General features: G+C 38.8%; 1 protein-coding gene across 1 annotated transcript in view; it reads right to left on the reverse strand.

Moving 5' to 3' along the window:
- ipo11 (importin 11) overlaps window positions 1–22,058 on the reverse strand; it is a 120,583-nt gene that overhangs the window by 92,676 nt on the left and 5,849 nt on the right. Inside the window, exons 2-7 of the mRNA XM_041936765.1 lie at window positions 21,813–21,962; window positions 17,423–17,523; window positions 12,299–12,371; window positions 8,812–9,015; window positions 2,406–2,538; window positions 1,988–2,046 (exon numbers count right to left, since the gene is read on the reverse strand). Of these exons, the coding sequence (XP_041792699.1) occupies window positions 1,988–2,046; window positions 2,406–2,538; window positions 8,812–9,015; window positions 12,299–12,371; window positions 17,423–17,523; window positions 21,813–21,950 (708 nt within the window). The 5' untranslated portion in view covers window positions 21,951–21,962. The remainder of the gene's footprint in view (window positions 1–1,987; window positions 2,047–2,405; window positions 2,539–8,811; window positions 9,016–12,298; window positions 12,372–17,422; window positions 17,524–21,812; window positions 21,963–22,058) is intronic.

Consider the following 22,058-nt stretch of genomic DNA (forward strand, 5'->3'; position numbering starts at 1 on the left):
ATGAGCGTCAGGAGGAAAATAAGAGAAACAACTGAAGCACAGTCAGCTAGGTGATAAGTGAGTAACTGCATGCATGATGTTGCTCATTTGTTTCTACACAGCAGCCAAAGAGACAAGAGAAAATCAACCTTAGTTTTGTTGACAGGGCTACACTACCTGCCGTTATGAGCCATGACACAAATCACAAAAACGCGTTGTTTTAAAGAAAGAAAAATATTCACGTGCATTTTCTACAAACAAATTACGTTGCTTAAATCCTCGAGAGGAATTCTACATTATTGATTCATTGTCTATTCTCAGTATCCGTGAGCGCGAGGTTTTTTAATTTCAACATCACATTTTAAGGGACAGACCTTGCTGTTGAGTTTTTCTCATGTATTTTTTTTTTTTGGCACTTTAAGCAACCCCAGCTATTTATCTACATGGATAAAAAGTACTACAGGTAAGATAAGAAAAATGTATTCCTGAATTTGGGGTGAATTGTCCCTGTGTGAGCTGCATATTGGATGATCATGACTGGCCTCTAGCCTCGTTCTGATGTGACAAATCCTTCTTGAACGTACATGTGCTAAATTAAAATCTAAGGTGAGCACAGGGAAATTTTCCCCTTCAGCAGATAACACGCTTAATTGTCAAAGACTGCACAGATAAATCTGCATAGTGAAGGTCAAACAGCCAAGTGAAGCAACAATGACCAAGAAACAATTCTGTGCGCAGAAGGACATTAAGTACAAAAAAATAAACATTATCTGATTTTAAAACAATTTGAAGTACCAGCCATGATCTGAATGTTGGGTTAGGAGCAAGATTCACACCAAGAATAGTCCTCTTTGAACACACCATCAGAGGAATAGTTAAAAAAAAAGAGAGAAAAGAAAAGTGGCATCAAAGTAGTGAGTCTGAGATAATAAGAGCCCATAAACCTAAACATGAAATATTAACTCAAAACCTTTACGTCTGCTCACTGAACTAGAATAACCAGGGACAGCTCAAAGCAAATGACATTTTAATGTGAACATTTCAACCATTATACAACCTTCAGCCTGCAAGCTACAAGCGGTCTCGTTAGTGGAATAATCGAGTACAGTAAACAGCATCGTTTCTGTCATAAAATGATCAACTCAGTCTAAAAATTTGAAAAAATTAAGCAATAAATTATACAAAGCAGTGCTGCCACAAAGTCTAATGTGTATATTTTGTTCAAACAAGTCATAAAAAACTATTCCATTTGTAATTATATGAACCTGACAAAATCAAAGTGGTGGCTTTTAAAGACATAATCATGTGTTTAATATTTTGAATATTGAATTAATTAAGAATTGATTATTCTAACTGTCACACATTATTTTCTCAATAATAATAACAATTACTAAAGTGCTTGTTTTTTGTTTGTATTTTTGCATAACAAATGTTACTGTTCATCTCAGGGCTACATTGCTCAGAGTATTGAACAAATACAATATGTTTTTGCTAAAAGAGTACTTTTTAAAATTCCTTGAAGTCTCACTTTCAAAGTCACTCAGCATTCTTTTACCTTTATATTCTGCAAAATATTTACTGCTATTATTTTACTGAACCATGATTAGCAAAACAGGAAGTAGTCAGAATCTGCAGCTGGAGTTCAAAGGACTGAGACGTTTTATGCAAATGATTCCATTAACTCTGAGCCATGGGGGAACCAAAAACCTATCTACACAGGCGCTCAAAGATTATTTTTTTTAAAACCACAGAGATTTAGATTAAATTAAATTAACAGTTTTATGGAGTTGGACTTTCCTCACACTGAGAGTGGGAGAAGAGCTCATACAGAACTCTTGACTCTTTGAACCAAAACAAGGCTTAAGGCACTTTCAATCTTCACGGCCATCCACATTTTGCACAGTGTGACTGGAGTCATTTTCAACTCAAAACCAACAGGAAAAATATCAGCTTTTCCAAAATATGAGAGGTTCTATAGCAGCCACAGCTGAAATAACTTAACACTTACCATCACTTCCATATTCTGTTGTGGCTCTTGAAATCCGTGGACTGTCAACTTGCGAAGCACTGAGAGGGGCAGATAGGAAGGGGGAAAAAATCAGTATGCAGGACTGTCGCTAAGTGCAAATTAAAGTCAACTCCACTTAATTGGTGTTTCACACAGTAGCAGTACATATGAATATTTCCAGAAGTTCACAATTTGTCCATTTAATTAGGTTTTTGTCAAAAGGTGGAATCTTGATTTAAAAAAAAAATCACATTATGCAACATGCAGGCCGACATTTAAGTCCGTGATTTACTTACAATTTTGCATTTATAGATCACTGCACTGCTTTGCATGAGAATGCAGAATTTCGTGTGTGTGTGTGTGTGTGTGTGTGTGCGCATGGGGATGTGCGAGTTTGCATGTGTGCAAATGCTGCAACCTTTCAGGGAGAGCAGCGTCCTCTCCAGTGAGCTGAGGGCTGCAGCCTCATCTCTGGCGTAGATCTGCTGGAGGAAGCAGTCGGTGTGGTGGCTCCACAGGGAGCATGCAAAGCTGTAGATGCCCGACGCCAGCTGCCAACACACACATAAACAGTACAGTCAATCACCCATGGAAAAGATCATTCTGGATCAGTGATCGTATTCAACAACAGGCATGCGAGGGGATTCTGGTGAAGGCATGAATTTAATCGCAAACGTTACCTGAGCGCCAGATTTACATGAGTGCAAACTGCACCAATCGATGTGATAGAGTCTAAGGTTGTCAGAAGTATTGATGCTTTCAGAATTTTTCAAAACTTGTTTAAAACAATACAATCCCTGTTAACTATACATTCGACAGTACTGAAAGTACCAAAGCTTCAACACAAGACTGCACAGAAACAGACACTATGGAGAAGAAAATCAACTGATCCTCAACCATTGCTATTAACAATATTGCAAATGTGTTGGTATGTGTCAGTGACTTATTCCTGTACCAGCACTGTGTGCCACTTTTGAGTGCCTTCCCCCTTTCTGCCAAAAGACGTATCGCATATTGTTTTTTTATACTAGTATTGCATCAAAGTGGCCAGTTACACTGATGATGTAAATACAAAAGCACTTCTACAAAAATCACTCACAAAGAACGAATACACACAGCGGGCAAAGAGGGACCTCTGAGTCACAGGTCTAATTTAGCTCTAAATGAACTTTCTATTACAGTCACTGCCATAACATTATTTGAGTCCAAACCAATTGCATTTTTTCAATGAGGGCATTCTCCTGTAGAGGCAAAACAAGATCATCAAAAGGTAGACAAAAGTTCCCTCAGTCCCATCAGCTGTGCAGTATATCATCTGGCCCAGTAGCTCCGACGATATAACAAATCTGCCATGGCACAATAATGAGCTTTGGATTATGCTTTGGTTGGTGTTTTCATAAAAAGAATAAACAGAACAGAAAAGAGGTAAACATTACATCTGTGGAGCTATTCAAACATAGTGGGTCATTATTCAAGCAATTCAGTGTGACAATGCTTAAGGAAAACTACACACTCAGATATTCTTACGCTGTTAAATGTAATGTTTGAAGACAATTCTGCTGTTTGACTGAGGCAAACACCCACATGAAAATTAGTCTGTGGAAAGTTCCAACGATAACACTACAAGTCAAAGAAAGTAACCGAAAGTTACAACTCATTGACAGATGATCTCTGTGTTGTCGGTAACACTGAAGTGTCAAGTGGGAGGACTCTGAGAACCGGTGCTTAGGTTGGTGGTGATGTATGCCTGCTGAAAGAGAAATCCCTACTTTGACAGCACAGCATAGGCTTTGATAGATTCTTTACAAAAAACTGCAGACTGGCAAGTTCCTTCTTTGGAGAGATTTCTCCAGAGCTTGGCACTCTCTATTTCACAGATCCCAGACTAATCCAACGCATGGAATTTAAAAGTGATGAACCAAGTTAGGACACAATCTCAAATTCTTCTGTTGACTTCCTCACTCTTGCCGCTCTGTTTTCAGGACATCAAGTGACATGCGAGTGTGTGTTTACACTTGTCTGTTGGATCTAAGGTCATTTTAACTGTGTTCCACGTGACCAAAAGCAGGTCTGACGGCACAGCTAAAAGTACCTTCACACAACACACTGATGGTCTGCATACAATGTTTTCCAAACACTATGGGACTTACCAAGGTGTGTTTGCAGTCTAACCAGAGATACCAGAGGTGAAGTAATCAGTCTATGGTGGAGCTTTCAGTTTCGTAATCCCCCCTTCTGTTTCCTCCACAGAGTCAGGAGGTTCAGCTCCTTATGCCTCATTGTGACTGGCACATTTGTGCATACAGAACAGGATTTACAAGTTGAATGCATTTCCTATATTTCAAATTCTCAGAATAAACTCAAGTCTATATATATATATATATATATATATATATATATATATATCCCTTGGAATAACTACATAATTGTTGTGTGCCACGGTCATGTAATGGTGAAATGAGGGCATCATGAAAAATAACAATAAATATTATTCTATTTTTTTTTACTTTATTTTTTTTCATACATAGTATTAAAAATATAGCTCATCTATAAAACACCTTAATCCTCACACAAACATAGCTTAAAATTTCTTATATAGATAGACGTCATCTCAGTACATTAGCTTAATTTAACCTACAATCATTTCTCCTCCAGCAAATAACAAAAAAATCGTTGGAAGATTAATTTAAACATTCAGAAAAATTATAAAATTTCTAGGTGCTATGATGAAAACAACTGAACCACAATCAGACTTCTCAGAAATCTAAACTTGAACATGACAGGGCACAAAGTAGATCTTCCATTCAGTGTGCAATAAAACTCCACAATAAGCCCCATGATATACTGTCTGTACTGCACGTGCAACAAGCACCTAAGTATTTATTATAAGTTAGTAGCTGATGGTGAACCAAGCGATCACACATACTGATTGAGGCAAGCGCAAAAAAGGCAATTACTCAATTGGTGTGACCAATTTTTCTAAACTTGATTTTACTGAGGCAGACTACAGTCCCTCATCACAGCAGCAGCTGGCACACTGTACTGAAAGGCATTATGACACAGCACAACAGGAGCCACAGGCAAAGCTTGCAACACCTGAAAAATAACCCAAACCACAAACTGAAGTCCCCTGATGATGGACTATATCTCCACAATACGCAACTTCATACCAGTGGATTAACAGTCTTGGTCCACTACCCTGATAACCAAGAGTTTGTCTATTGTCATATCGTTATATTCTCAAAGACGCAGGCGGACAGAGAAGTTGGTTATTTAGCTGGCGGACAGTGATTGGGGAACCATCTCAATTCCAGTTAATGACTTTTGTGAATTGTTGCTGAGTCATGCAAGAGAGAATTCTGATGCATCCAAATATCAATTATTTTCTCCTGTCTGAGTGTGTGTTTTGGTGTGTGTCTGGAAAGCTCTGCAGGACCCGTGTATATCTGTGTGTATGCATGCCTCTGCTTCTTTTCACGACTGAAGACAGAGACAACAGAGAGGCAAATTTATATAAAAGCAAACAATTTCCTCCATCTGCAAGCTGAGTCCCTGTTCCAGCAGGAAGAGCTCACAAGCCAAAGCCATCCAAGAAAAGTGCAGTTCATTTCACTTGACAATCTGTTCATGAAAACCCATCATGTGGGGTACTGCCCTGCTATTGCTATTCAAAAGCAAAAAGCCAGACGCTGGTGATCATCTGTCCCATTCATCTCGAAAGTATTGCATGTTTGAGAGTCACAAAAAGCTCAACATAAGGTCAATGCAGTATCTTTACAACAATGCAGAGTCTTGACAGCTGCCCACAAGGTTTCACATTTATGCTGAAAAGTGCTTGTAAAAAAAACAGATTAAAAACAGCAGTTACAACCTCTGTGCCACTTTTCAGAAAAGGCAATTTGCCTTGAATGAAGTATCACCTTTTTACAGAAAACATTCTATTGCGTATTATCACCAGGGAACAACTCTCTTTTTTACAACAAGACAGTCTTGTTTAAGCTTTGTATTATACAGGGAAGTGAGGAGAACAGAAAAAAGCTGGTCTGGGTCAGTGATTCACACATACAATTACTGTGTTAAGAGAATGACATACAGTACTAATCTGAGCGGCAAAAACAACTCTATCCAAAAGCACAAACACTTATTTTTGTAACTATTCATATCATTCTGGTTACAGCAAAAACATATTCTAATGCTCCATCTCTCCCTGTGTGGTCTTAAAGGTGTTTTTTGAGTTGCCAAATTCAGCAAAGTAACACAAATGTGAATGTTACAATGCACCTGCCCACATATGATGCACTGACCTCTGGGAAACACCAGGTAATATGGTAAGTACAGTGGCTGGATGATAGCAACTGACGTCAACCACCCGGTTGGGATTAGGTTTGACACACCTGTGTTGAGCTGCACTTTGATGTGCATGCCTCTGAGTTATATTCAGTTTGATATGTCATCTCGTCTTCCATGCTACTGCTCAGAGCAATATCATCCACGGTTCAACTGTGAGATTGAGACTGCACAGTCATCCTGTTTGGTGGCAACAACAATGTAATTTCAATTGTACAATCTATTATGAAAAGTTACCATTCAGGCATGGCCTATTTAGCAATGTGAAGCTTTTCTCATTAGCTCATACACTGACTGCTTGGAAAAATTTTCAACGATCAGAAAAACTTTTTTAAAAATATCCTTTGCCCCTTGCAGTACAACAGTACAAAATTTCATTAATCTACTTGATGTTTTACTGATGAAAATATCTGCTTATTCTGAATCTGATGCCAGTGACACATTTCAAACAAGTTGGGACAGGAGCAACAAAGACTGGAAAAGTTGTGGAATGCACCAAAAACACCTGTTTGGATCATTCCACAGGTAGATTGGTAACAGGTAATAGTATCATGATTGGGTATGAAAGGAGCATCCTGGAAAGGCTCAGTCTTTCACAAGCGAGGATGGAGCGAGGTTCATCACTTTGTGAACACATGCAAGGATGTTACTACATGGACTCAGGAACACTTTGGAAAATGGTGAACAGAATTTGTTCTGTTCTATTTTGTTCTATTCTCTTTTTATTTATGTTTTACACAGCGTCAAACTTTTTTGGAATCAGGGTTGGAGTTCAGTTCACAGCTTAAACCTCAGCAAGTGGGCCAGTAAAGCAAAGAGCTAGTTAATGTACTGCTGTCGATGCATCATCTCCCATGATGCAGTCAACATGGTCTACCTACTGTAATAGCTGGGACTGGAGAGAAGCACGCACACTCATCGACAACAAGAAGACACGCTCAAACACCCACACACACGTTAACAGTACTTCTGTACACATTATGTCTACACTAAATGGAGTGAGAAAAAGAACAGAGTAAACATAGTGGGTAAAAGAGGTACTCAGCTGTCCCATGCAGACAGAGGCAATGTTTAGAGAACCTGTGACTAATCATTTCGGTATTTCAAAACATACAAGCCAGTATAAAACCACAATTTTCCTTCTTTCAAAGTTTTCTTAGGTAATGGAAGTCATGTGGGGTCATGGTGAGTTTTTCTTGCTGGTGTTTAGCCCATGACTACAAATTAAGTGGTATTTGGGATGGTGGACAGAGCTTGAGACAGGGTATGCAAATAACCAATATGAAAAATAAACACAGCTACAGAAAGTGAGGTCATTTGAGGTTCAAAATCAGTGACGAAAGCCCATAGTCATACTTAACATTAAAAAACATTTGGACTCAAGGGGTGAAGCGTGCCACTCCAACCGAAATTAAGTGTTGCATTGTCCTTTGTCTCGTCACCTCTTTGCATTGCATGGTGTGTGTGTGTGTGTGTGTGTGGACACTGCGCCACTTAATGTCATGACAGGGGAGAGAGACAGAGCATTGCATGGGCCATTTAGCATCAAAGTCATCAGTGCATCATTTAAAAACTGCACTGTTTAATGGGGCTCAGACTGCCTTTGTTCTTCGTATTGCCTAAGGGCACACATTTTGGCATCGAGGGTGCCTCTGCAGTATGTTGAACGATTTGGTCTCAGTCGCTGCCTCTGATGTCCACTGGCATGTCTCTGTCACTCTCTTTCTCCCTCTGTTGGTCTGTTTGATCATCTTATTCCCCTAAATCCCTTCTCCTCACAACTGCCTTTCTGCTTAAGTCGTGTGTTCTTTAAAACCATGGATGGCAAAAAAAAAAGGGCATTTGATCTACTTCACTGCCTCTTTGAAAGAGACATTAACTCACACAAACAACCCTCCCTCTAGCACAATCGCTCTTACGCAGACAACTAGAAACACAGACAAATCTATTCCCAAACATGTCAATCACGGTAGTGTCATGCATGAAAACAGACACACATGCATGCACAGAGGATTTGGCCATAAATCTCATCTTTGACATGTCTCATATAGTAGCTAAACAGCATCTCCTTCAGGCTAAATACGAAACTGAAAAACCTGCAACTCCAAAGATAATCTTACTATTCATATATTCACATCCTAAAAGTTTTGCAGGAAAAGGGAGTAAAAGAAAAAAAAACATGACAAAATCAGAGGGCAGAACATAAGAAAAGAAAAAGAGTGCAGCAAACTACAAAAGCAGCAAAGTTCAGTGGACAGAGTTAAATTTTTCTTTTTCTTTACTTGTTGACCTTAAGTCACCTTTATTCAGGTGTACACAACTACTGCATGAAGTGCAGAGGACAACAATACAGGGAAGGATAAGGAATTATCACAAATGACGAGCAGCAATGGCATTTAAAAAAATAAGATTTTAAGATCGTTGTAGCTGATAGTGGTGACAAAACAACTAACAATTGGCTAAAACTGTGGACTTACATCTTGGAAAAGCCGTCTGTCCTGCGCCAGACGCTTGGACGCGAGGGTTTTGGTGACATGATAGAAGGTTAGCAGCGCTCTGTGCTGCTGCAGGCCATCCTGACCCTTCACGGACTCGAGCAGAATGGGAATGAGCTCTGGCCATTGCCTGGGGCAGTCCAGACGGGCCACCTTGGCTATCAGCACAGCAATCTGGGTCGCTATCTGTTGGAAAAAAACAGAGAGAAAATAAAAATGACCAGAGGCAAAGCATTAACAGAGCAGAAGGTGGCCAAAGGAATTACATCTCGAACATATAACAATATAGCACAATGTCTTCTTCATTTACGTTAAATGAGTAATTGGATGAGTTGGGCACAAATTGTTGAATCGCATTGTATGAAGCATGGTGCACATAGATTAAGTTGCTTTTCAGAGTGCTTGTACAGGTGTTACAAAGGAGAAAATTCTGACCTCGTCACAGCTTGTCATAAAACTTCTTGACACAACACGAAATGCACTTGCTGGGAAGTGATCATTCAAATCTGTCCATTTCTTTAACATTGTCTGGGGCGAGACACCTAATCATTCAAGATGAACGGTGTGATTTAAGTGAGATTTAAGTAACACCTTCATTAATAGCAGCTTTTTTCGCACCATACAAACAATACGCTGAGTTTGATTTGAGAGCTGTGGTTCACACATCAAGCCAAATTACTTTTTCACAGTTCAATCCTGAATACAGTATTAGCATTAATATCCAGTTCAATCAGCAGGTGTAGCTTGTTTGTATGCACATATTAGAGGCGTGGTGTTTGTTGGTAACAACAGATATGCCAGTTTATTCGAAAAGTAAGCTTATCTAGTGCAACAGCCCTGCAATAAATCCTTCCTTCATGGAGGTTATAATGTTCGGTTTATGTAGTGATCTTTTCATAGAAGAGTTGATTTAAATTTAAGGTCATTTTGGAGGCTATAGTTTGTGGTGATGTTGAATTGTACTGCCCTATACTGAGAAGCTTTTCTAATATTTTGTCCACCCAATTTCTACCAATGATGATGATGATGAAGTTGAAGACCCTGTTACAATCCTGGAAATCACAGTGAGTTTGTAAATGATACTAACAGGGGCTGCTTTATAACTAGAGCTAAGTCACTGACATAGCCGAGCTGACCTAATATCTTCTGTGATATCAGTTTCATCCTCAACTCCCAAATCCATTGATCTAGCCCATTTCGCCTGGATCACAGAACTTATAAATGTGAACTGTCCACACAACTCACTGGCAAACGCACACTTGCATGCATGAACATGCTCAACCCCTTCTGGAACTCTGCTTTGACAAGGACAGGCTGTGACTGGTGAGACATATGGTGTTTAAATGGCATTCATTGCTTGCCATATGGACCCTATCAGTCCTGATGTTGGCGGGCTCTCCCTCAGGGATATACAAGCTGTAAAAAATCAGGATGGATGGCCACCACTCAGGGCCACCTTCCATGTCCCCTCAGACAGATGTATTCAACACTACTTGATTCTTGACTTGTTTGTTGCAGCATTCCTCTCAGAACTGTAAAAAGTACAGCTTCAACAGAATTTTTTACCCTTGAATGAAATCCCCATATGCACAATCAGTACCTTTAATCATCCTTTCCAAACTTCTCGTTTAACATTTATTGCATATGTCTATTTAGCACATATTGGGAAACAATTTCAGCATATCAACTATAACAGGGCTTGCCATATTTAGCATACAGGCATGTATATTACCTGATGTTAAGATAATACATGTACAGTACAGAAAGTTGTCAATAAAGCTCAATTAAATACATTTAAAGGTCGGCAGCTAATTCATTCATGTTATTCAAAGCATGGAATTTGTTTTGTCTGCCATTAAGTGTTGAGTAACAAACCTTTACTACTTTCCTAATGGAAAGCTCCTTTCCTACAGAGACATAATGTGTCTATTTGGAGTGCAACGATTCTCCAAATGCACAGTTCAGTTCATACCTTGTGTCTTTGTTTTGAGGAAGGTTGGGGGATGAATAAGAAAGTACAGGGAAATATATATGTATCAATCTCAAGAACACTAAAGAACACCATGAAGGTGAATAATATCACTGATCACTAATATCGCTTACATCATCGTTTACTACTGTGTTTACTGCTCATTGGCAAATGTACGCATGCTAACATGCTAGACTAGGATGGTCAGTCTGGTAAACATTATATCTGCTAAACATCAGCACCTGGTTATCATACACAAACACCATGCTGACACTGCTGTCATCGCACTGACATCACACTCAGATCTTTGTCATCACACACCAACAACACTCCACTCTAACTTTAAAAAGCTGCAGTGTGGTCGGAGGGAACAAACCGACTAACCAGATTTGAACTCTGCTGACAGGCAGCAGACGCATTAATAGATGTATTATAGGTTTTATATCTTCTTGCCCTGACAACAGATCTGGAGGTCTTAAGTCAGAGTAGAACCACTGAGAAGTCACTGCACACCAGAGAACAGAAAATTTGGGTGCATGGTAAAAGAGAACTTTCTGTTCTTCGATATTTTCCACTAGTGGCCTAAAAAATGTTTGTCCTGAGGATGACCTCAGAGGAAAGAACATGTTCTTACCTAAATCAAACAGGTTCATTCTTGTAGTTTGTACGGTGGTCATTTTAGGACATCTCTGACTCAGCTTGTCAGGCTCAATCGTGCTCTAAGCTTAATGTTTGCTTGTTAACATCCTAATATTTGTGTAAACGCTAAGCCAATGCCATGGTATGGAAATGGAAATGTTACCATGTAAACATTGCAATTGTAATTTTAGCAGAACATGCTAACGTTATTGTTACTGTTGGTGTAGGTGTAATAAAAAAATGAAATCTGTGGACAAACTGCTACAAATGATTGAGAACACTTTCTACACGTTGCCCGATTACAGATGTTTTTGTGTTTTCTTTCTACTTCCCAGGCACCCACTGAAGCATGTCAATGAATTAGCAGCACCTTCAAACTTCCTGAAAGCAGGTCATTCATCATGTGACGCCATGTTGATTATCGCTATTTTGTAATGCAAAGCAGTGCAGGCTTTTCATGTCAATTTACTACATCACCACACACGAGTCTCTGGATAGAAGGTGTCATACGCTGTTCAAACTGTAAATCCCATTAAGGTAAATTTGTGATTTTTATGATTAAATAAAACTGACTTGACAAAACAACACTAATGTAACTTTGATGGCTTGCATTGCAGATCTAGTGTTCATTACTATGGATAACCAATTTCCAACAAATTTAAAGCTTCTGTAAGTATTTTCATACCGTGATGCAGTCATTACAGCGCGATACATCAATAAAAAGTTAATTGAACGTGAAATGGACTATAACTAATGGACTATATTTGAGCCAGTTTTTGTCGTACAATATGCACATGTATCATAGGGCACTTAATCTTAATCAAAATCTGGAAATAGTACATGTCATTTAGTTCCACCAACCTGATTAACAGGCTCATTGAAGTTTGTGATGAGACCAGCACGCAATGACGTCTTCTCCTCTTCTGACAAAGCACTGTGAACAAACCAAGCAGGAAGATGTTCAGAGACGATGTTAAGAAAGAGTGAAGAAGAGCCAAGTAGCACAACAGCTGGACTAACTAAAGGAAAAACCCCACACAAAAACAGCACTCACATCAACGTGTGCAATTAAAAAGAGGGACATCTTACAGTAACTATGTTCACCAAAAGTGACCCAAATTAATATCAATAAAACACATTTCTTAATCATTGTCTGTCTGATTAGTTAGCACAGTATAATCAGCTGTGCACCACTTGGGGCAGTTTTATTAAATGGATTTAAGATTTTATTCCCACAAACAGAGACAGAGAGACAAATACTTCAGGGTGCAGGAAGACACAAGTAAACTCTTGACAGATGGCCCTAAAATAATATCATGATGCTGAGGGTATTTCTGCAATAATGATATTCTCGACAATATTACAAAACACTGAAAAAAATGTTTTGGTTTAGAGTTCACAGAAGCTGTTGAGCTCTCCTTTTTTGGGCTCTCCTCATACTGAACGTGGTGCTTCCTCTAGAGGTGATGACATAAGATTGTTGTTGTGCCATGTTTTGTTATCACAGTCATCTTGAACTTCTTACATATTACCCTGGTTTATGTACATCTGATCTTTTGTAAGCAAACCACTGCCACACTACTGAAGTTGCTCCGCTTTATGGAACCAACTCCTCCACCGTGGAGCCTTTAGCAGTGTAACTCTCGCTTTCAGCCACGCTTGCTTTTGCTGTGCATGAAAGTGTTAATCCATTATGTCAGCATGTCGGAATATTGCCATTATCACGATATAAATTATTTGTAAGAATATTAAAAATTAGATCATCATGAACAATATTATATGGCACACCCCTACTACTGAACCATTGTGTCGCATTATGACAACAGGGTGCAGCTTATAGCCTGAGAGACTCCTTAATTTCATTTCAAATTCTGTACATGCAAACCTCAGGCTTTAATACAGCATGGTGAAGTGTTGAGTTGAGTTGTTATGGGATCAATTAAATCCCTGTACAACACTCTATAGTGCAAGACCTGCCCACTGTCTGATTTAATCAGTAAGCCTTGGATAAACCTTTTCCTGCTGTACTCCAACTCAAATCTTGTAGCCTGTGACATGAGGCTACTTTTTTGGAAACAGGGTAGGGGGTGTATGCAAAAGAGTGACGGTGTGAATCTGTGGGGACAAAAAAAAGTACCCTAGTTTACCCTGTTCTGTCTACTTCAACTGCTGCTAAAGCTAGATGGAGTGGGCGAGTGTTTGATGTGAGGAATGAATCATGCTGTAACCTTGGGCAGAGAGAAGAGATATGAGTGGAAGACAAATTACTAGGGGGGAGAGTGTGAATTAGTGAAACAAGATTTACAACACAGACACATATTTTAGGAATCTGGGAGTGAAGCAAGCTTTAAAGAAGAGTGGAGGGGAGATTAAAAGATATATTAACATAAGCAAGCGTGCGTCTAAGCCTTGTTCTGTGTTTGTAAGCAAAAAGAAGCCAGAAAATCTGATGACTGGGGGAAAAAAAGAAAATCAAGACAGGCACAAAGACGATTCACAGAGAAAAGCTATTCTGACACGAGAGACAGAAAATAGCAAAACCCCACATTTTCTGGCTGCTGTCTTCTTATGGTTCAGCCACAGTTGACGTAAGGACACATTTTAAATACAAATACAAATGCACAGCGTTATACTTCATCTTAATCCAAGGCAGGTTGTCTAAATGTTTTTGATCACCCGAGCCAGGCTCCTAAAGCATTTTTGTCAGTTGACGGTTAAAAAAACAAAAAAAAACAAAGGTACATTTGGTGAGAAAACCACTTTAAGCTTAAGTGAGGCCTTTGATTTTCCACTTCTGCTTGTTCTGACGGGTCATTTTGGAAAAAAACTGAAAATATAGCCAGTCACAGAACAGGTAGTGCCAATTTCATAGTGTACATTTTCTGCAGTAAATGACTTTGATTCTTTTTCAACTAACACATTACATTCAATTACAATCTCTTTTTAATCAACTGAGCTACTGTTACAGTAAAGTTCAAGCATGTTCACAGCTTTTTTTTTCCAGGTCATTTTAAGGGATGCAGTGAAAGGTATTTAAAACCCCTTTAAGGAAAAGGCATCTCAGAAAACAGGTATGAGCACGGTTGTCAGGCTTTTGACAGAATTATGCAAATGCTTGCATTCTGGACCGGTCTTATATAAACGTGTGGTGTCTCAGAGGCCTGTGTGGGCTGGGCATGTTTGCATGCATGACACATTAACAAAAAACATTCAAATGTCAAACTGTGGCACACTACAATTGCAAAACAGACTGATGAAGATGCCTTACATCAGGTAAAAGTCAAGGTGTATGCCCCATATAAAACATAGAAACTGCAATCTAGGGCTATAACGAACAGTTTCAAGTTTCATTCATGACTGTGACATATGACTTCTAAATCAATACTGGAGTGCTTAGCAGCTTTATTTCTCCCAAGTCTATTCATACTGTTTACACCCAGCACATCTGCACAGTTGCAGATAAAGTTTGAGGTACACTAGGATTATTAGTATTATATTATTCATAGAATTAGATTCCTGTGCTGGCTGCGTATGATTGTTTCTGACTCCTGCAATCTAATTTCCAATAACGGCAGAGTGTTGTAAAGTCCAGAAATAGATTTGTTTTTGTAGAAAGATAGATGCAATCATTTCCAAAATTCACAATATGCTATAATCTAATGAAATAGTCTGCTTTAATCCATATTTGTTGGCATTTAGCCTTTCAGAAACAATGTGATCAAAAAACTATTTGCTCTCCCACACACAAAGGGTGGCACATATCTGTATTAACAGGGCAGTCTAGCAGCAATCTAACAGCACTATAAATTTATATAACACAATATCCAAAAATCAATTTTGGCTCCAACAGTATTATAAAAAAAGGATCACATTATGTATCTGCATTCACTTTGCACATGGCACTCCATCAAGACCATCCATCACTTTCATACCAACAACGACAGAGGCTTCACAGTTTGAAAACCTTTGCATCAGATTATTAAAAATCTGAGTCAACCTCCTGTACTAAAAATACTTAAGAAGCTGCTATGAGTGCACCCCCTTGTCTGACTGCAGACAGAAACTGCTTTGATTACTCATCCAAAATTTATATTTATTATTATTACTTGGACCTGTGACTGTTAAAAATGTCCATCTTAATAATTGTATTTTAACCTGGTCCCTTTCTGAGTTGAACGTTAATGCAGCACAAATCAAAAATGTCCATTTGTTATAACAATACGTCACAACAATTTATCACCCCAGTACTGACAGAAAACATGTGTCTGGCTATAACAGCCTGATCAGCCAGTTGCAGAGAACACCGTCTTACTCTGTTTCAGTGATATTTCACCAGTGCATCATGTATGAATTAAAAAGGCACCAAACATAGTGACAACATTAAGGCTGCTCGGTTACCTTTTTTTTTTTTTTTTGTACTGTTTTAAACTAGGACCATCGAATGGATGTTTGAGGAAAAGACATATGACCTGCCTCCGAGCCTGGCAAATATCTCCTGAGTGTTTATTTGTGGTTATTCTTCTGCTTCAAGATGAGACAAGATAATATTTTATAGATCATATGAAGTAAGATATGAGAATCCACATTAAAACAATCACCAAATAAAGCCATTGAAGCTTTTGTTCCTTTTCCCTCACGTTTTTTTAGATTATTTAAAAAAAAAAAAAAGTTCTACAGCTGTTTATACATGAGTTCCATAAAATGAATTGCAGTCTTATAATTTCAGCAATTATGGACAACTGGCTGGCCTGAGTGCAGTCCTGGGTATAATTAATAAAAAGGAGATTTTTCAGGCTATGAAAAAGCAGTTGACCTTTTCCACAGGAGACCTTTTGACTTGTCACAGCAGAAAAAGCAAAGGTGGAACTAACAACATTAATGATGGTTCCATTACACTTTACTTCCATTACAAGTGACTCAGTGCCAGTGAGTCAGCATGCACAATACTGCACCAGGAATATCTTAAGACATCATGTTATCTACATTGGGACAGTTTCTCATAGAAATAATAGGAAAAAGTAATATAAAAATACAAGAATTCACCATGAATTTCTAAGGATTTCAACAATATTTCAGCATGTTAGAGTGTTGTTTTTTATGGTTAAAATAAAAAAAACTATGAACTCAGTTGAAATACATACTGTAAATCACAGTAATAATAATAACAAGTAACAGAGTAAAAGTGTCATGTGATGCGGCCTACGCTTTGTAAAGTGACACCAAATTCATTATGCTATCCCACGCAGTATCCAACTCCTGAATTAATGACATTGGACCAGAGGTAATCAGATAAATAACCCGGGGGGCAAAACCCCTTGCACAGCACTCTGGCAAATGAAATTCAGTTTACTGAACTAGTGAAACAACTTTAGTAAGAGGAGCAAACTTTAGACAGAAAGAAAAGAATAGCAATAATTTGAAGTGGTCAAAGAGTGACCACAACGCGCTGGGGCAGAACTGATTACCTCCGGCCAACTGCTGTCCTGCAAATCAAAGAGCAAATGTTCAATTAAAATGTAACAAAAGCCAGCAAGTCAGGTACCCAAAGACAGACTGTAGGCTTTCAATACTCAAAGCTGATCCTCCACCAGACAAAAGACACAAAAGAATAAACAGAGTATAAAATCAGAGTACAATGATATGAATAATCAGGATAAAAGGTAAAAAAAGAGGAAAGCTGTGACAAGTGGTGGAGACAGAACTACAGACGTAAGCTATAACTGGTAAAAGGAAAGACAATGGGGAAAAAGAAGGCAATGTGGAATAGAGACAAAACAGAAAACTGCAACGACAAATCTGTAACAAAAAAGCCTCAAAAACAGGCAGAGAGATTAAGACTGATGAATTGACGCCGACTAAGAGTGAACGAGACAATGAATCGGAGAATAAAGACGAGCTGTGGATGAGAAAAGAAGAAAACAATGGGAAAAGTGAGAAAGCAAGGCTGACAGCAATAGGGAACAAGAGAGACAGGCAGGCACTTACTGAGGCGCTACTCTCCTCCAGTATCTGTCAATGCCATTTTTGAAGTACAGCACAGCCAGCCACCTGACGTTCACATCCAGCATGTGGTTATTGAAGATATTCTATAGGGGGGGGGGGGACACACATATTCTTGTTAACTCATATAGGTCAAACCAGGCAACTTAAAGAGTGACTCGGATTAATTTGTGTGTGGCCAGACTAGACTACAGAAATCAAAAACCAAACCAAACTGAAGAATAACGATGCAGACCTGTGATACCATCAAGCAACACGTCTAAGTTGGTACACACTAATGCAGTTTTATTTCTCATAAGTGCAAACATTTCTGATTTTTAAAACGCAGCCATAACCCTAGAAGATCTGGCTGAGTACACAGTGCTTTCAAAGTCATTCTCCTGTTCTCTGCAAAGACAGGAGCTCCACAGAGAGCAGCACAGTAATATCAGAGATTGGAATCTTGGCTCCTGTATTTTCAGGTTTAGGAGGTGCAGGGACAAACATGAGCTAAAGATGGTTTAAAAACACCCCGCTGTGTAACTACTGACTTGAATCTGCAAGTAAAAATCTGCCTACTGCCACTAAACTTTTTTTCGCTGCACCAGTGCAACTTGAATTTAGCTGGCCTGGCTGATTTTTGATTTATCGATGCTGCCTGTGCCATCTTTGCAGTGATGAACAGAGACATAATTCACCTGAATTAAATGAGACAGGGAACACTGCGCACCTTTGGCTAAATTAATATGGACCGTGGCGGGACAGGCAGCTACACAAAATGAAGCAAAAAGTAAATTGTGTGTGTCTCCAACAACATTAAACTTGGATGATCTGTGAAAGTGGTTTTCAAAATCACCCCATCCTGCCAGGAATATAAGAACCATGTCGAAAGGTCAAAGTAATGACACTGATAATGAAACATAAGTTAAAGGTCCAGTATGTAGGATGTCATGGTAGCTAGCAGTGAGGTTGCAGATTGGAACCCACCGAATACCCCTTACCACACCCCTCGGTTTCTAAGTATGTACAGGCATGTGAGAAAATTAGGACACCCCATTAAATAATCATCTCTTTATTTAGAAATGGTACACATACCAATATCCAGTCCTGTTTTTATGTATTTTTCAAAAAGAAAGTGATTTGATTGCAATTTAACAACAAAAATGAACATTGTTTGACAAATCCAAAAAAAGAAAAAAAATAAAGTATGTATTTCAATGGAGGAAAAAGTTAGGACACCCTACCCCCTAGTAGCTAGTGTTGCCCCCTTTGGCTGATATGACTTCAACGAGACGCTTTTTGTCGCCTTTTACCAGTCTCTGACATCAATCAGGAGAAAGTTTGGCCCACTCCTCAATGCAGAATTCTTTCAGCTGTGAGATGTTTGAGGGGTGTCTTGCATGTACAGCCCGTTTCAAGTCACCCCACAGCATTTCGATGGGATTAAGATCAGGGCTTTGACTTGGCCATTCCAGGACTCTCCACTTCTTCCTTTTTAGCCAGTCCTTGGTGGATTTGCTGGTATGCTTTGGGCCATTGTCTTGTTGCAGTATCCAGTTACGCTTCAGCTTTAATTTTTTGACAGATGGTTTTTCACATTTTCTTCAAGCACCCTCGGATACACAGTAGAATTCATGGTGGATTCTATGATGGTGAGTTGGCCAGGTCCTGCTGCAGCAAAGCATCCCCAAACCATGACACTGCCCCCTCCATGCTTTACAGTTGGTATGAGGTTCTTTTCTTGGAAGGCTGTATTTGGTTTATGCCAAACATGTCTTCTGTTCTGGTGTCCAAATAATTCAATTTTAGACTCATCTGTCCAAAGAACCTTATTCCAGAAGTCGTGGTCTTTGTCTATGTTCTCTCTGGCAAACTTCAGTCTGGCCTTGATGTTTTTTTTAGAGAGCAAAGGTTTCTTCCTTGCACACCTCCCATGCAAGTCACACTTGTGCAGTCTCTTTCTGATGGTAGAGTCGTGCACTTTCACATCGACAGTTGCCAGAACCTGCTGTAATTCCCTTGATGACACTTTAGGATTTTTCAGGACCTCTTTGAGCATCTTGCGTTCTGCTCTGGGGGTAAACTTGCTCGGACGGCCAGATCTTGGCATGGTGGCAGTTGTTTTAAATGTCCTCCACTTGTAAATAATTTTGCGAATGGTGGAATGGCTGATGTTAAATTCTTTTGAAATCTTTTTAAATCCTTTACCAGACTCGTAAGCGGCCACAATCTTCTTTCTGAGGGCATCAGGAAGCTCTTTAGACCTCACCATGGCGCTCACCTCAACATACCAACTGTCAGGGCCACACCAAACTAAATTTGAGGTTTAAATAGGGCAAGGCTCCATTCAAATGCTGGGTAACGATGTACTAATCATGTGCACCTGACGTGATGCACCTGTTTGGGATTTGCAACATTTTAAGAGGGATAATATAGGGGGGTGTCCTAATTTATTCCTCACCAGAAATTGCATTATTTTTTAATTAAATTTTACAGAAAGTTTTAAACAGGCTTTTCTTATTTTTTTTATTGTTTAGTTATATTACTTGGATCCCTCAGTTTAATTAAAATTGACATTAAATACCCATATGTCCAAATATATTTTAAAATACACAGGATTTCATGAGGTGCCCTAATTTTTTCACATGCCTGTGGGACAACCTATGTTGGCCACGAAACTCATAAAAAATACAGAGGGCGCTCTCGAGAGCGAGAATTTGGTTTGTCCACTCTGGGCTATTGAAGAAACATAGCGGTAAAACATGGGGGGCTCCGTGCAAGCCGACCACTCCTTCTGTAGATAAAGAGCTCTTTCTAAATTTACAAAAACGTGATTATAAAAATAATAAAGAGTTAACAAATTAAAAAAAACTTATTTCAGATGATTATGCACTAATGAAACATAATAATGAATATACCATTTCCATTTCTGCCATATTCTGCCGACAGATCCTCATAAATCTATTAGCATAATAACATCCTCCAGAGGCATAAGTCGCACTGAATCATGTGTGTGTGTTTGGATTTGACTGAGTTATGACTCTGAGTATGACTTTTTTGACACAAATTGAAGCAATTAGGTAGTAAGGGTCTTTAAGTACCTTAATATCCTCTATGAGATGTGTGTCACAGTAGATTTTGCAGCTCTGACAGTGTTGATAAGTGGTACACAGTAAACATGTTGGATACAAAAAGGTTGTAAAGAAAAACACAGATTTAAATGCCTCCAAATCCTGATTTATATTACTACATTAATTTTATATTTTTATCTTGTTCCTATTAAATGTCACATTTAGTAATTTTAAAAAATTAATGCGCTTCTCTATGTTAACAGATCTAACAGTTCACCTGAAGGCTCTGTGATATTCAACTTAAATTTTACATCCTAACCAGCCCTGAGGGCAGGCACAAAAACACAACTGACTTACACATGGTCCCTTATATTGTTTATTTAAAATCATAGATATTGTGTAAAGATTAGATGGCTCGCCAGACAGGTCAGAAAAATGAAATGCTGCACACACCACGTTCATTTTACTGCAAAATGTGTCTTCTAGGACACACTATGTCTTAAGCAGGACTTTGTCTATTGTCTCTCTTTTGCACAATATATTCATGGAAAAATATGGAAAATAATACATTTTCCTGTGAATTGAATAAGACTCTGGCTTGGCTAGGCAGCACACATCCTGGGCCAATTTCTCTACTGAATGCACAGAGAGATGAAACTGAAATCTATCTTCTCATTTAAGCCCGGCTGAGATGGTAAACAAACCTATTTTCTAAAACGCTTTTTTGGATCAACGTCAGTTTTGTGGTGAAAATGGCCCAAAAGTTAGGTGCTGATCAGGGAAGACAGGATGACTGCACAATAAGCTTTGTTGAATTGCAACACTGACTTTTTGACCACAGGTGACCTTAGACTATAAAAGAGAACAGGTGTGGGCAAAATATCGGTTAATAAATAATGATAAAACTACTAAATTGAGATTTCTGTGTATTCCTTAAACACAAAGCCCTCTTTCACCCCGTTCCCATACCTTTCACAATCTCGTGATTTATTGTTTTGATTGCAGTTATTTTGTAAACTTGGATAAATTATCACACATGAATAGATTAAACATAGATCCTGTCAATCTGCTATTGTTATGAAGATGAAAAGAAACTCCACTCATTTTAAGAACTGATCTACAAAGAAACAACCCTATAGCTGTTTGAATTAAGTTAATTATAAACTCAGAACTTACTTAACAACGACATTAGAAATTAGTACAAATGCAATATCAGCCTGATTTTTTGAGAAATTACACCACATTCATTAACATCTCTATTCATTTAAGTCTGGAATAAATCTGTTGGAGTGAAAGCTATTCAATTATTTGATATCATCCCTCACCAGAAGGACTGAGTAGAAGCCTGGCTGGGTCTCCCACTGTCGGAGCTGCTCCTCCGCAGGCTTCAGCACAGCTGTCTCCTGGCTGGTAGCGTGGGTTAAGGCCTGCAGCACCACCGAACTGGCACCGTCTATATCCATAGCTGGATATATCTGCAGGGGGGAACACAAGAGGAGAAGGGGGAGGAGGAAGAAACAGACAAGGGAAGAGTTTCATTGCTCGTGTTGTGAAAAGTTCTGGCTGAGTTG

Source organism: Chelmon rostratus, chromosome 5 (assembly GCF_017976325.1).
Source record: "Chelmon rostratus isolate fCheRos1 chromosome 5, fCheRos1.pri, whole genome shotgun sequence".
Lineage (NCBI taxonomy): Eukaryota > Metazoa > Chordata > Actinopteri > Chaetodontiformes > Chaetodontidae > Chelmon > Chelmon rostratus.